Source organism: Mesoplodon densirostris, chromosome 14 (assembly GCF_025265405.1).
Source record: "Mesoplodon densirostris isolate mMesDen1 chromosome 14, mMesDen1 primary haplotype, whole genome shotgun sequence".
NCBI classification, from domain to species: Eukaryota; Metazoa; Chordata; class Mammalia; order Artiodactyla; family Ziphiidae; genus Mesoplodon; species Mesoplodon densirostris.
In genome coordinates, this window is record NC_082674.1 from 75380773 (window position 1) to 75396847 (window position 16075).

The 16075-nt window shown below is 52.7% G+C and overlaps 1 protein-coding gene across 1 annotated transcript in view; it reads right to left on the reverse strand.

Moving 5' to 3' along the window:
- FER1L5 (fer-1 like family member 5) overlaps nt 1-16075 on the reverse strand; it is a 45539-nt gene that overhangs the window by 11706 nt on the left and 17758 nt on the right. Inside the window, 12 exon segments of the mRNA XM_060116979.1 lie at nt 541-667; nt 1641-1796; nt 1872-1942; nt 1945-2048; nt 2745-2845; nt 3680-3804; nt 9691-9868; nt 11555-11683; nt 12656-12750; nt 12829-12911; nt 13005-13048; nt 15318-15386. Coding sequence (XP_059972962.1) covers nt 541-667; nt 1641-1796; nt 1872-1942; nt 1945-2048; nt 2745-2845; nt 3680-3804; nt 9691-9868; nt 11555-11683; nt 12656-12750; nt 12829-12911; nt 13005-13048; nt 15318-15386 — 1282 coding nt within the window.

The window sequence follows — 16075 nt, forward strand, 5'->3', positions numbered from 1 at the left end:
AGCCCGAAACTCAAAACTTATTTCTCTTCTGTTCTCAGGACCTTCGCCTGAGCCACGTCCTCCCCTCCTCTGATTGCAGAGCGGCCTCTGGCCGGCTGCTCACACACCTCCTGGGTTTACAGTTCTAAGGGAACATGCCTCATTTCCGGCTCCTCTGACTGTCCCAGGCCGCCCCCTCCCCGGGACCACCAGGCTGGCCTGCAGGACCCAGCTGGGGTCGGCAGGGGTCCCGGGCTGTCAAGCTGATGATGGACGAGACCCCCCTGCAAGCAGTCGGAGCCTTGCTCACCTCACACACATTGAGAAACTCCCAATAAACCTCCGTCTGGGTGAGAGTGACCAGCCCCAGGGGACCATTCAGCTGCCCTCCTGTCACCACAGCCTATGGCTTGTCAACAGGGGACATCTTTAGTTTCTGCCACCTCTCCCAAGCCCCTTTCACGGTTCTCAGATTCTGCCAGTGATGTTCTTCTCCACCTTCGGAGCTGGGCTGTTGCCGGGTCACCCTCCCGCCGGCCCCACCCGGGGCCCGGCTCACCGTCTCCGCGGACACGACCACTTCGCCCTGGCGGAGCAGCTGCAGATCCTTGCTGTCGGTCACGTTGCCGAGCCACATGCAGACCCGGAGCTGGGCCGGGAGCGTGTCCTTTCCTTCACCCTCTGGGTACTGAGCCAGAGGCAGGTCAACAACCACGGGGGTGCAGGCCCCCATGGGCAGGGGTGCAGGTGAGGGAGGGGCACACACACCAGCCCCTTCACCCTGAGCCCTGGGAGCAGGGGCCTCACACTGAGCTGGGTGATGGCCATAACAGAGGCTGGTACGGGTTGCCGGGGGAGAGGGTCAGTGCCGCTGGGGAACCTGGGAATGCTCCAGGGAGGACTGGTGCTGATGGTGCCATTGACAATGATGCTTGCTATGCGCCAGGCAACGTGCTAAGTGCTCTGATCCTCACACACCACCACAAGGCAGGCATCATTATCGCCAGGCCCATTTCACAGAGGAGCAGGCTGAGGCCAGACATGGTCAGGAGTTGGCTCCGGCTCGCACAAGCCAGTGAGTGGTAGAGCCAGGATTCAAGTCTCAGTGATTCTTGCAGGATGAGAAGGACTCAGGTGGGCCCTTCCACCATGGCGGAAAGGGCAGTGGGGAGCCAGGGACGTCTCCGAGACGGAGGCAGTGTCCCCCACCTGCCTCCCAGGGGGAGGGCTGGAAGCACAGGGCCATCTTCAGGGCAGGGGACTTGTGGTCAGTCAGCCTTATTTATGGATTGTGTCTGATATGAGGGGCTGGCACCCAAACCTTATAGGTATTAAATATGTAGATAGCAGCCAATCGTGGTCCACGGGAGACAGGACAGGGACAGGACCAAGTGAAGCATCAGGATGATGGAGGGGACAAATTTGAGGAATACTTATGGGTGGCATGGACTTGGTGTCGGCCACATGCTGATGATCCCAGGCCCCCGCCTTCCTCTGGAGAACTGTTTAAACCCTATTTCACCTGGTAAAGGGCCTGACAGAGAGGAAGTGGGCATGCCCTTGGGAGGCTCATGGGGGCTGCCCGGGGCGGGGGGGTTCAGGGCTTCTCCCTTGGGACGTCCTGGGCCCTCTCCTCCCCTGAGGACCTCTGGCCTCCCCACCTGCAGGAAGAGGGTCTGTGTCTTCCCACAGAACCTGCTGGAGTGCCGGGTTCCAGTCCGGGAGAACAGGATGGTGTGGGCGGGCACCTGTGCATAGGCCACTCGCTGCTCCCGGGACATCAGCCAGATCATCACGTCCGGGAGGTTCATCTGGGGCTGCCAGGCGGGAGAGCGTCAGGCCCACGTGGCCGGCTCCAAGGCCCGCTGCCGGCCGGAGTGTCCAGCACCCACCTCAGGGAGCATGGCATTAAGGCGGTACAGCCAGCCCTCTACAGTGGCCACCATGTCCCTGGGCTGGGCTTCTTGGCCTTCCGGGCCAGCTCCTGCAGAAGGAGGCTGCGGAGCTGCCACCTCTTCTTGTCCAGGTCGGTTGCTTTGGGCTGATCAGTCATGCAGGGCAGTGGGTACCTGTGGCCAGGACCGGGAGGGCGGGAGCTGACCATGTCCCTTGCTCACCATCCTGCCCAGCCTCAGTGCCCTTCCTAGACCCAAGATCCTGTCCCACGCCTGCTGGCCTGACCCGGGGAGCCCTGCCCACCCTCCTTAGGAAGCCCACTCACTGCGGTCCTGGCCCCTGGGCCCTCACCCTTCCCCTTCCCATCCTCCCGGCCCCTGCAGTGTGCCAGGCCCGTGCTCAGGACCTCCTCGTGGACAGAGGTGTGAACTGTGAGACAGGGGCCAACCAAACCCGGGCGGGAGTGGGGAGGAGCCAAGTGGGCTGCTGGGCCAGGAGGAGCAGAACAGGCAGAACCCCAAAGAGGGCCTTGTGGATAGAAGGAGCGGCAGGGGAAAAGGTGCGGGCCGGGACCGTGCAGGGTTTGTCTGGACAACGGGGAGGCTGGTTTGGGGGGAGCACCAGGCATGGGTGTGGGGGCAACAGTGATGGGTGGGGAAGTCAGGGCCATTTTGGGGGTCCCTGAATGGGAGAGAGGCGGCTCTGTGGTTTGGGGAGAGATCTGCGCAGAGCTCATATTTCCTGCGGAGGCAGGGGTGCGGAAGGGTGGTGGTGAGGGCTGTTCTGTAGGGTCCTGTCTGCGCCCCAGACCCTGTGTGAGCCTGATCTGGCTCAGCCCCAGCCCCGGGTGAGGAGCCCACCGCCCCTACTTGCAGTCCTCCATCAGCTCCCTCAGCAGTTTCTCCCACTGGGGAAGCAGAGCCGGGTCCCTTGGATTCCTCATGGATTTCAGGGTGTCCAGATTGGCTTTCTGCCCAGCAGGAGAGAAGTGGCAAGTGAGCATGGGGCTCCCTCAGGACAGGCTGCAGGGTTGATTGGCCCAAGATGGTTTCAGCCAGGACTGGGGACATTTGAGGGGTAACCTGGGGATGTCAGTCTGAAGCGGTCACACGCCCCTGCAAGGCTAGGATTCCCACCCACCCTCCCAATGGGTGGCGGGAAGGAGCCAGGACAGGGTGGGACCGTGAAGAGGTCAGAGCCCAGCCCTGACGCTGGGCTCCCTTTCTATCGGTGCGAGAAAGTCGTATCTGAGGCGGGGGCACCGGGTGGCTCTCCTGCCTACAAGTGCTCTGCGGCTTCCTTCCTTAACCGACACGAAGACCTTTTGTGATCGGACCCTTCCCAGCTTCCCTGGCCTTCTTTCCACGTCACCTCCAGGCCCCCACCACCCCCGAACTTCCTATCACCATGGGTCTGCCCGTCGTTCCCTTCTCTGCACCCCACCACTGCCCCCAGCAAGACTCTGCCCCAATGTCATCTCCTTTTTGAACATCTCCTCTGACTCTCCTCTCTCCCCCACCCCAATCTCTCTGCCCCCATGGTTCTCCTGCATCTCCACCGCAGCCCTGCTGCACTGCGTACCGCCTATTTGCATATCCGACTTCCCTGCTGGCGAAGACTGTGTCTACCCATCGTTGTGACTTCAGTGCCTGTGTCTGGCACGTCCGTCTCAGTTGGTGTGGATTGCATGAGAGAGCTGAGTGACCGGGTTCCTAAGACTGCGATTCATTTTCCCAAGTCTCCCATCAATGACCCGGGTCCTTCCCTGTACTACCACCCCATCCCCCACCCCCACCCCACTCACCAGGCGGTCCCGAGTGAACTGGAGGAGGTTGAGGCAGTTCATGCGGAAGCTGACGTCCTCCCAGTAGGAGGTCACGGCCACAACGGGCTTGGTGTTGTACCAGGGCACATAATGGTAGATGTTCCCTGAGACACAGAGACACGAGCAGGGGGTGGGGGCTGGAGGTCTGAGGGACAGTGTTCCCTCACTGTGTCCCCTCAGAGGACCTTTCTTGGGCTACTTCATTCCTCTAGGATCTGCTAAGCATCCTCACTGGACCCCTCCTACTGGAAGGTGGGCTGCAGGCCAGTCCAGGATGGATGCGCTTTGATGAGCACAGCCGGCTGGCTGGAGCATTCCCTGTGCTCAGTGTCACACAGCCTTACAGAGTCCCCAGTTTACAGGTGGGAAAACCCAGGCTAGTGATGGGAAGTAGTTCTCCTGTGGTGGCACAACCAGGTGGTATAACGCAGGCATTCAGTTCCAGAGCCCGTGCCCCTAACTCAGGCAAGATGTCAAGGCCAGGGGCCTGCCCTGAGGTAGGGTCTTCCTTCTGGGTGGTGGGTAGGCACAGGAGGAGTGGGTCCTGGGTTCGGGAGCCCCAGGGTTTGGTTGACGTGGGCAGACATCTGACATGAAGGGCCTGCCATGCAGAGGAGCGAGCGTGGACAAAAGCCAGTGATGGGCTTGGCAGGCTGGGCCTCCTGGCCATGATCCTTATTTTTTTTTATTTTTTATTTTTTTTGCGGTATGCGGGCCTCTCACTGTTGTGGCCTCCCCCGTTGCGGAGCACAGGCTCCGGACGCGCAGGCTCCGGACGCGCAGGCTCAGCGGCCATGGCTCACGGGCCCAGCCGCTCCGCGGCATATGGGATCCTCCCAGACCGGGGCACGAACCCGTATCCCCTGCATCGGCAGGCGGACTCTCAACCACTTGCGCCACCAGGGAGGCCCCCATGATCCTTATTGAAAAGAGCAGGGGACTTCCCTGGTGGGGCAGTGGTTAAGAATCCGCCTGCCAAGACGGGAATAAAGGCACAGACCTACTAGAGAATGGACTTGAGGATACGGGGAGGGGGAAGGGTAAGCTGTGACAAAGTGAGAGAGTGGCACGGACATATATACGCTACCAAATGTAAAATAGATAGCTAGTGGGAAGCAGCCGCATAGCACAGGGAGATCAGCTCGGTGCTTTGTGACCACCTAGAGGGGTGGGATAGGGAGGGTGGGAGGGAGGGAGATGCAAGAGGGAAGAGATATGGGAACATATGTATATGTATAACTGATTCACTTAGTTATAAAGCAGAAACTAACACACCATTGTAAAGCAATTATACTCCAATAAAAATGCTAAAAAAGATAAGGTGGTTCAGCAAAAACAGATGAAGCAAAAAAAAAAGAATCCGCCCGCCAATGCAGGGGACACGGATTCGAGCCCTGGTCCGGGAAGATCCCACATGCCGCGGAGCAGCTAAGCCCGTGCGCCACAACTACTGAGGATGCACTCTAGAGCCCGTGCTCTGAAACAAGAGAAGCCACCGCAATGAGAAGCCCGCGTGCCTCAACGAAGACCCATTGTGGCCAAAAAATAAATAAATAAATTTAAAAAAAGAAAAGAGGGGGGAAAAGCTAGGTGAAGCATAAAGGAATCTTTTTTTTTTTTTTTTTGGCCACACTGTGTGGCTTGCGGGATTTTAGTTCCCCGACCAGGGATCGAACCCAGGCCCATGAGAGTGAAAGCACAGAGTCCTAACCACTGGACCACCAGGGAATTCCCAAGGAATTCTTTTTATGAGATGTATTGCTGGGTTGAGATAAAAGCAAGAAATCCACAGAAACCAAAAATAAAGTAAAAGCAGAAAGTCTGTGAGGCAAGCGGAAGCAAAGCAGACTTCTCTCCTCTGAGTTTCTGGCAAATCTTGGAGAACCGGTTCTTCTCTTTGACGACTGCCAGGGCCCAGGAGAGAGAGCCGAGCACTGCCCGGGGTGGGCAGTCTAACAGGACACCCCATGTGTGGAATTGCATCCCCTATAAAACTATGTTGAAGTCCCAATCCCTGCTACCTTTGCATGTGACCTTATTTGGAAATAGGGTCATTGCAGCTGTAATTAGGTAAGACGAGATCGTACTGGACTAGGTTGGACCCTTAACCCATAATGACTGGTGTCCTTATAAGCAGAGGAGAGGGACAGAGAGATTACAGGCCTGTAGAGACACAGAGACAGAGGCAGAACGCCATGTGGAGATGGAGGCAGAGATGCAGTGATACATCTACACGCCAAGGAGCACCGAAGATGGCAGGCAACACGCAGGAGCTGGGAGAGAGGCGTGGAAGAGATTCTCCCCCGGGTCCATCAGAAGGAAGCAACCCACCAACACCTTGATTTCAGACGCCTAGCCTCCAGAACTGTGAGAGAACTCATTTGTGTTGTTATAAGCCGCCCAATTTGCGGTACATTCTGATGGCAGCCTGAGCAAACTAGTCTGCTATGCAGAGCTGGCACTGCAAACCCTAAGCCCTCAATCAATGAGAAAGAATCCACCACACGGAAGAAGACAGTAAGGAAACTCGCCCATCTCCAGCGTGGCTCCGGGTAGAGGGGCAGGAATTTTCCTGAAAATTTGTAACCACAAGTGGGGCCTCATGCAGGTTGCATTCTGCACTCATGCCACCTGCACGGTCTGGAGAAAACTTGATGCAGTCTCTGGTTGGCAATGTCCCAGGTAACTAGAGGAGGCAAAGACAAATCCTCACTGGAGCATGAAATTTGGGTCAAGTCCCAAAGGATTCCCACAGATAAAGTTCCAAGAAAACGAGCAGCTAAGAAGCAATATACATACCCTCTACCCCAGCAATTCTGCTCCTAGGTATACAACCAACAGGAAGGCATAGAACAGCATTATCAAAAGAAAAGTGTTCACAGTAGCACTACTCATAACAGTCCAAAATTAGCAACCACCAAAATCTCCTTCAGCAGTAGAAGGCATAAATAAATTACAGCATTTGCACAATGGAATACTATACAGCAGTGAAAATAAATGAGCCACAACTACAGCCAACAGCATCTAGGTTTGTGAATGCATTTCACAAATAAAATGATGAGCAAAAGAAGCCAGGAACAAAACAATACATACTATATGATTTCTTTTATATAACGTTAAAAACCAGACAAAACCAACTGGCAGTTAGGAGAGGGATAGCAGCCCTTGGTAGAGGGGGGCTTGAGGGGCTCAAGGGGCCTCTGGGATGTTGGGACTTTGTTTCATGGTCTGCATGTTGTTATGTGGGTATGTTTGCCTTGCGATAATTCATTGAGCTGGACGCTTTGGTTTGTGTACTCTTCCATAGATGTGTTATACTTGAGTCAAAAGTTTACTCAAGAATTTAAGAAAATAGTGGGAGCAAAAAAGGCAACATACATAAAATACAGTGTGTCAAATGGTGGAAAATGTTATGGAGAAGGATGAAGTGAGGGAGAGGGAGAGGGATCTGCCAGAAGTTTTTAATAGAATTGTTGATTACCTAAGGCCTCTTCTGAAAAATCTAGAAGAAATTATGCAGAATGCAGCCCAGAGAGATGAAAAACGTGGAAGAAAGATTTTTTTTAATGGTCCATATTAAATGGACCAGATTTAGTAGCTTTCTTTTCTTTCTTTCTTTCTTTCTTTCTTTCTTTCTTTCTTTCTTTCTTTCTTTCTTTCTTTCTTTCTCTTTCTTGGCTGCATTGGGTCTTTGTTGCTGCGCATGGGCTTTCTCTAGCTGCGGTGAGCAGGGGCTACTCTTCGTTGTGGTGCATGGGCTTCTCAGTGTGGTAGCTTCTCTTATTGCAGAGCACGGGCTCTAGGCACATGGGCTTCAGTAGTTGTAGCACTAGGGCTCAGTAGTTGTGGCTCACGGGCTCTAGAGCACAGGTTCAGTAGTTGTGGTGCATGGGCTAAGTTGCTCTGCGGCATGTGGGATCTTCCTGGACCAGGGCTCGAACCTGTGTCCCCTGAGTTAGCAGGTGGATTCTTAACCACTGCGCCACCAGGGAAGTCCCAAAAGATTTTTAAATGTGCAGAACAGAATGAGAAGTTCCACAGAGGATAGAGTGAATTCGAGAGAGAGCTAGGAAAGAAAAGGGGAAGAGGTAATTTTCAAAGAGAAAGTATTTTATAATTATCCTGAATTGTTGAAAAGATGCCAGTTTCAGACCCTGGCACTGAGTGAATCACTGGAATGATAAATAAGCGGAGATCTATGACTGGGGCTCTCAGATATGAGCGTGCTGATACAAGACAGCAATTTTCTTCTTCTACTCTTGGAGAGCATACAAAAGCAACAAGGAGAAGGAAAATAACTCCATTTTCAGCAAAACAAGGAGACAGATATAATCTGCAGGCTCAAAATACACATAAGGGCTGCCAAAAGCAACTGTGAGTGCCCTAGGAGCTGCAAGTATTAAAGGGTGGCAGAAGTCACCTGCGTGGAATGAATAACAAGACAGACAGAGAGAGTCACAGCTTGATGGGAGCGAAGTGCAGAACGTGCCAGCAAAAATACACCCCCAGAACGAACTCGGGACTCAGACAAGGACATGTGAGCCGGCAAAACTCAGAAAACGAATAGAAAAAAACCAAAAACATCACAGGAAGGAAGACCACATGAAAGGAAGCCCAAGGGACATTAGACTCTGCAGACAATCCAGGGAGAGGCACAGAAATAAGAAAAGCGACCAAAATAAGAGGGAAATAAAGAGCCAAAAAGGATCAGGGAGAAAATGACAGATACAGAAGAAAACCAAGGAGAATTATTAAGCCCATCAATGGAGACCCCAAAGTAGAAAACCTGAACAATGGAACAGAATATTTAAAAATATAATTTAAAAAAACTCACATGGCAAAAGGATAGTCCTTTTAACAAATGGTGCTTGAAAAATTGGATACCCATATGCCAATTAATTCAAAATGAATTATACAGATAAATGTAAGAATTAAAACTAAAACATTTTAGAAGGAAAAATTGGAGAAAATCTTCATGATCCTGGGTTGGGCAAAGAGTTCTTAGATATGACACGATAAAAGAAAAAAAAATTGAACTTCAGCCAATTGAAAATGTTTGCACTTCAAAAGACACCATTAAGGGGCTTCCCTGGTGGCACAGTTGTTGAGAGTCCGCCTGCCGATGCAGGGGACGAGGGTTCGTGCCCCGGTCCGGGAAGATCCCACATGCCGTGGAGCGGCTGGGCCCGTGAGCCATGGCCGCTGAGCCTGCGCGCAAAAAAAAAAAAAAAAACAACAGGCAGACAAGGGGGATGCATGGGAAGCCCTCCATGGGTAATGAGAGGGTGAAGCTGACAAAGATGAAAGTGAGATTGTGTTCCTCTAGAGAAGTAGTTCTCAAACTTTAGCATGCATCCCAGTCACCTGGAGGGCTTGTTGAAACACAGATTGCTGTTATGTTTTCTGCTTCTGTAGGTGTGGGGTGAAGCCAAGAATATGCATTTCTATCAGTTCCCAGGTGATGCTGATGGGGCTGGCCTAGGGACTGCACTTCGAGAAACTTATAGTGCCCCATAGAAGTGTCCAATGAGTATACATTGGATGAAAGGATGGATGGGTGGATGGGTGGTTGGTTGGATGATTGGGTTAGTGGATGGGTGGTAGTTGAATGGATGAATGTGTGGATAAGTGGATTCCAAGATGGATGGAAGGTGGGCAGGTGAGTCGTGGATGGTAGCCACATGGCTGGATGGGGGAGGTTCAGAGTAGTAGGAAAGACATGAGGTTGGGAAGCTGTGGCGTGGAACGTAGTGTAGAGAAGGACTTGAAGTCAAAACCTAGTTTCAGTTCTTGTTGTAGGTTCTCCACCTACCAGCGAGCTGTGCAATGTTTGGCAGGTAACTTCACCTCCCTGAAGCTCACTTTCCTCACGTCTAATGTGGGTTAACAATGCCTATGAATGTACCGTGAGCTAATACCATTGAAAGGACCAGCACAGAGCCTGGCATGCACTGGCTGCTCTCTGCTCTTCTGTTGGCTCTGACTCTTACCATCATATATCACTTGGCTGTACTGTGTGGTGGAGACGAGAGGCTTATAACTCAGGTCCATCTTGTTTCCATAGTGACCAATGCTGACCTCGAATTGGATCAGGTCCTTAAAGTTGGGCATCATGGTACAGGAAAGGAAGATGACGCACAGCCCATACTTCTGGTGGTTCTGGTGCTTCTAAAACAATAACCCACCACATCCCCAGTGTGTAAGCCAAGGAATGAACAAGTCTATAGGGACAGGCAGGGAGGCAAACATGAGGTGCCCAGTTTCTTTCAAAAGCTACCTTTGCTTCTATTCAGGGTGACCTAGACCATCACCGAACCCCTGCCCCCTCTCAAAATCCTGCCTTGACTCCCACTCACCTGGCTGATCAAGGGAAGTTCCTCCCAGGACTTCCATCACCTGGCCCCCTCCACCCAGCCAGCCCTGGTTCCTTCTCTTCCTGAAATCAGGCAGGAGGGTCTTCTCCCTGGTCAGGCTAGACTCTGAGTTGGGTCACCCCCACCCCTCTCCGTTTTGCCTATATGCCCCCCATCGGTTGAGACCGAGTGTGGGCAGGGGTGCGTGGTGGAGGATGCATACACACACACATCTGCTCTTGGCTTTTCTCAAACCCTGTCCTCCCACCGCGAGTCCGTCTGCTCAGGTCCTCTATCCATCATGTGAGACCCTCTCTCATTTCCACTGTCAGCCTCTGCCCTGCTTATGCATTCTCCCAGTCTGTTCACTAGCTCAAGTCTCCCCCTCTTAAAAAATAACCCTCCTTCTCCCGTCTGAGCCACTATTTAGCTGTAACCTGATCTTATCTCCTTCAACTTTGCAGCCAAGTTTCTATGCACTCGCCTCTATGCACCTTCTGTAACTTCTCCCTCCCGCCCACGGCAGCCTGGCTTCTCTCCTGACCCAAGGCTACTGGTGTCTTCCTAATAACCAGCGCACACTTTTGGGTCCTCAGCCCTTCTCTCCGCCACATTCAGATCGCTGATCGCTCCTTTCTGCAACTCTCCCCTTGGGAGGCTGCCTCAGTTCTCTGCTTTGCAGACTCCCCCTCCGTCTCTCTGCAGAGTCACCCTCCTCCTCCTCCAGTCTCATAGGCTGTGCTTCCTGTTGGGCTCCAGCCTCAGCTCCCTTCTCCTTTCACTCCACCTACTCCCCAGGGCAATTCCTCCAGAACCTTGGATAGATCCTTGGATGTGTGTTGATGACACATCCGGCTGTCTAGCAGCCTTGGGGATTGGTCTTCGTGGGTGTCTCACAAGCACACGTCAAAGGTGGGATTCGTCATCTCTCCCAGACCTGTTCCTCCTTTGGGGAGCCCATGTTGATGTACGCCCCCCCACCTTCCCACCTCGCCACCTGAGGCAGAAAAGGGGAGTCAGCCTCACTTCTTAGTGTCCTGTCGGTCGGTGGCTCTGATCGTTGTTTCCAAAGGGTCTCTGGCACCTGCTCCCTCCTCTCCAGTGCTCCTCCCCTGTAACTGTGTCCCCATTTCTCCTAAGTGGGTGGCCCAATTTACTCCCTTCCAGTCTATTCCTGACTCTGTTCCTCCTGCCCCTCCTTGGCCTTCAGGAAGAAATGCAGGCTCCTTAGAACATCATTTCTCCTTAACTGGATTACACATCTCTTAAACTGAAACCTTGTCTTTACTGGGTTCCCTATCCTCCTGGGATTGGCACGGCAGGAAGCCCCCATAGGGGCTTAGCAAAGACTCAGGTGGATCGACCAAACATCCTCACACATCCAAAAAGCTCATTCCACTGCTGGCCAGGGCCTCTTGCAATGTCAGAAACGGGACCCACAGCAGACCAGGGGCAGGCAGAGGAGCTCCTTCTTCTTGGGTTACCTGACTCCTGTGGTTACCTCTACGCTGATCACATCTCGGGAGAGATCCTTCATCTTAGCATCTTGACGGGACTTGATGTGGGTGATTAACTCCAGGAAGACTCGGCCTCGATAAGCTAAACCATCCTTAACAATGCTGGGAATAGTCTAGTGTGACAGGAAGGAAAACGGCGAGAAAAGGGATGAGAGAAAAAAAAAACAACCAGGGAAGTCTCCCCTGAAACCTCTGTAGGGAGGACAGGGTTGTCCTGTAACTTCCTACCTAGGGCCGACCACAATCCCAGGGAGGAATTCCAGAGACTCCAGTCACAGCCATGCCTGGAAACCTCTGGGCCCTGAGCCATCTTCTACACCCTTAGGTCCACTCTTCCGCTTCATGCAGCTCTACCTGCTGGCCCACCTGAAGGGCCCTGTTCCTGGTAAACCCCTCACGCTTGGAGGGGACCGTGGTACCTAAGGAATTATCCCAGCCTGGCCAATCAGGACAGGCCCCGCCTCCTCAGCAACAGTGATTGGTCCAAGGGGAGCACACATGACCTAGGAAGGCCAATTAGAATGCTTCCCTGGCCTTCCCTAGTAGAGGCTTCTATGGTCCTCTTCCCAGCAGGGAGGCAAGACTGCAGTAGGAATGAATGAGGCCCAGGAAAGAGCAGGAGAGATGAGAGATGGAGCGAGCGTGGGAGTCTCCGAGTGGCATTGAGGTCCTGGTTTCTGCAGCTCTTCCTCACGCAGATTCCTTCCCAGCCCCATTCCCTTCTTTTGCCAATTGGCTTTCTGGCATTTACCACCAGTCTTGAATAACCCAGTGCTTTTCCACATTTACCTGTGCTGTTTCTTTTGTTGCCCATGACTTTCCACCTGCCGAAACTCTTACCTGAGGTCTCATCTCAATGTCCCTTCCTCAGTGTCTGCCCAGAGCACTGCATCTGTTCCTTTCTTGTGCCACAGCACATGTCCCGTATTTATATGGCCATTTATGTACAGCCTTCACGTCCTCTACCGGAGTGTGGTGGACAGAAACCAGGGCCTGGCCCTCCCCAGGCATTTCCCAGGCCCCGGTGCCTTACACATGGTTGGCTTTACCTCCTCTGTTCCCTAGAGCTGACATGAGAAGCTTACAGCATCTTCCTCCTTGATCCTGAAAGGGGCCTTTTTACCCCCACGGAGAGTCAGGAAGCTGGGGCCAAAGCAGGGGAGGAAGCCAGAGTACATGCCTGCAAGGGGAGAGGGTGAGAAGGGTCCCCAGGTCCGGGTGGGGGAGGTGCAGGAGGTGAGGCCGGGGGCTTGCTTGCCTTCTATTTCTGCTCCAGTGGACGAGATCTGGTTGAGGGACAGGCTGACCGTCCCAATCTCATCATGGCACTTGTTCCTGGGGCTGGAGAGAAACACACCCTGAAGGCTGAGTCCCTGGCCCAGCTCTGATTTCTTCCTCCCTGGCATGTTTTCCAGTCTCCACCCAGTTGCTCACCAGTCCAAGACTCTGAACTTGATGTAGCTAGAGAGGCAGGGCAGGTGCAAGGGGCAAACGAGAGGGGCAGTGGGTGCCTGCTCGGATGGCCTGGGCCTTGCTGAAACTGGGAGCAGGGGGAAAGTCCTGAGTCTGGGTCAAGGCCTGGCTCGGTTACCAGTGAGCCCAGTGGGACTGACCATGGGAGCTTACGGACCTTTGGCTGTGGGTCCCCCACTGCATCGGCCCTTTGCAAGGGCCTGGGAAAGGCCTTGGACTGTGTCCCATGATCATTTTGTATTCTTATTCTTAAAATGGCCCCTCATTACATAAGTTCCCTAGTGGACCTGGCTTCCCTGGTGGCGCAGTGGTTAAAAATCCACCTGCCAATGCAGGGGACATGGGTTCGAGCCCTGGTCTGGGAAGATCCCATACGCCGCAGAGCATCTAAGCCCGTGAGCCACAATTACTGAGCCCGCATGCCACAACTACTGAAGCCTGTGCGCCTACAGCCTGTGCTCTGCAACAAGGGAAGCCACGAAAATGAAAAGCCTACGCACCTCAACGAAGACCCAACACAGTCAAAAATAAAAACAAATAAATAAATGTATAAAATTTATTTTATAGATTTTTTAAAATAAATTGGGTCCTAGTGGACCCGAGTCCACACTACTTTGGGCTGCATGATCGCAGTCCACACACGGCCCTTCAGTCTGGAGGCATGTTTTTACCAAGCCTCATGGGAAGGTTGTAGGCCTCGAATGTCTTCCTCACATTTAGCAGTTAACCTTTATTTATTTATTTAATTTAATTTAATTTTTTTTTGGCCGTGCCCCGCAGCTTGTGGGATCTTAGTTCCCCGACCAGGGATTGAACCTGGGCCCTCAGCACTGAGAGCATGGAGTCCTAACCACTGGGCCACCAGGGAATTCCCTAGCACCTAACCTTTAAACAGCGGGACATCTATCTCCTCAAAGAGTAAATCATAATAGCTGCCACTCTGTGGAGGTTTCTATTGTCCCCAGCATGTCCTGGATGGTCTACGTGGATCACCTGAGAGACCCACCCCACCTACAACCCCAGAAGCCAGGAACTATGATTATTCCCATTTTCAGACAGGAACACTGTGGCACAGAGAGGCTGAGTTACTGAAGTTCTCATGTAATATGCAGAGCCCCTACCCACTCTGCCATAAGCCAGTAAGACCTGATTGTCCCTATTTACTGAGCGGGACTGAGGCCCAGAGAGGGACTTGCTTGAGATTGCACAGTAAGGGGTAGAATCAGGATTGGAACCCAAGCTTCTGAGTCTTTGCTCTGCCCTCAGTTATAAAAACAAAAAATCCACGTATAAAACAGAGCCGTTGGGGGTGAGGCCTGAGTGGGCCCCAAATCCTCTCAGCTGGAGCCTCTTCTCTGCTCACAGCAGTTCCTGGGGTGTGGGCTGGGGTCCTCAGTTCTCCACCCCCCTCTCCTTCTCCCCTTGCCACGGAAGCCGAGGGTCAGGGGGAGCAGAGAAAGAAAGGGCTTTCCAGCTGAGCATCTGGTTAGTAAGCTACGAGGAGATCACCCAGGTTAAGGAAGGACACTGGAAGTGGAGAGATGGGAGTCATTGGGCATCCAGGTCTTCCAAAGTACCAAACCCTCCAAACTTGATTTTATGGTGGAACTATCTGTTCATCCATCCTTGGGAAGTCTCCTCTCCTTTACCAGTTCCTTGTCTTGATTCCCCTCCTGCCCGGGAGCCCTTGAACTGCTAACTGACACAGACCATTTCAGCAGCACGCCCCCTGCAGCCTGCCTTGCTGGGGCCCTGACCAGCTGGTCTCAGATGCCACTGGCTCACGGGCCCAGCCGCTCCGCGGCATGTGGGATCTTCCTGGACCGGGGCACGAGCCCATGTCCCCTGCATCGGCAGGCAGACTCTCAACCACTGCGCCACCAGGGAAACCCCATTTCTTTTTTTTTTTTAACCTAGCCTCCTTGATCATTAGCTGAAATCATCTGGGTCATTTATTGGTTTCCTTTTTTTTTGGCCTTGCAGCACTTGTTGTGGGATCTTAGTTCCCCTACCAGGGATTGAACCCAGGCCCTCAGCAGTGGGAGCATAGAGTCCTAACCACTGGAATGCCAGGAAATTCCCCCCATTCATTTCAAGTAAGGTTCTCTGTAATATGTCTTGGGCTTCCTCATGCTCCCTATCAGGCAGAGTTCCTGCCCCCTCCCACCGTGCTTCGTGGCCCCTACCTTCCATCCACACCCCCCCACAAACACCCAAACCCCCTTCTGTTTGTGGTGCAGGAGGAAGAGGGCGGGCGTAATGGCACAGCAATACCTGAATCCGGAAGGTCAGGATCTGGTTCCATATCGGGTTCTCCGTTTGCATCTGCACCTGTGTCTTGAGCTGGGAACATCCCAAAGCAGTGTCAGTGCCAGCCTGTCCCCTCCTCCCTACACTGACCTCAACTTCCAGCCCTTCCGGTCCAGCCCACAGGTGAACCTGTCTGCAGCACAGGGCTGGTCTTGGGAATCCCTGGTCCAAAGACACTTTGACAACTTCTCATCCGCTACAGCTCTGGTCCTTTGAGTAGCTACCTAGATCCAGACTTCTTCATATTTTCCCTTAAATCAGCTTTCAATTAACTTTTAAATAGATACAGGGTTACTAACTTTATTACATCAGTGCAAACATGTAGATTTTGTTAGATAAATTCTAAGATCCCAGTAAAAAGTCAGTAATAACAATGCGGATGGTATCCCCCTTTCCAAAACATCACTTGACTTCATTTTTAAACCTAGCCTTATTCTAAGCAATCATGTCAGTGAAACCAAGGGTTAGTTGAACTGCTTAAACTTTTTCATACACTCTAAGAAAAACACAGAAATATTAAAATTTTTGAAAAAATGTGTGTCCCTACCACCCAACAGTATCTCACCTACTTCCAGGGTTCCTAAACCACTCATTGGGAAATAAATACTCAGTATGGTGGCTTCAAAATATGTCCACACCTCCCTTTGGTACTCTCCCCTTCAAAAGGTGGACACTAACCTCCCTCCCCTCATGTATGGGCTGGATTTAATGACTTCTTCTAA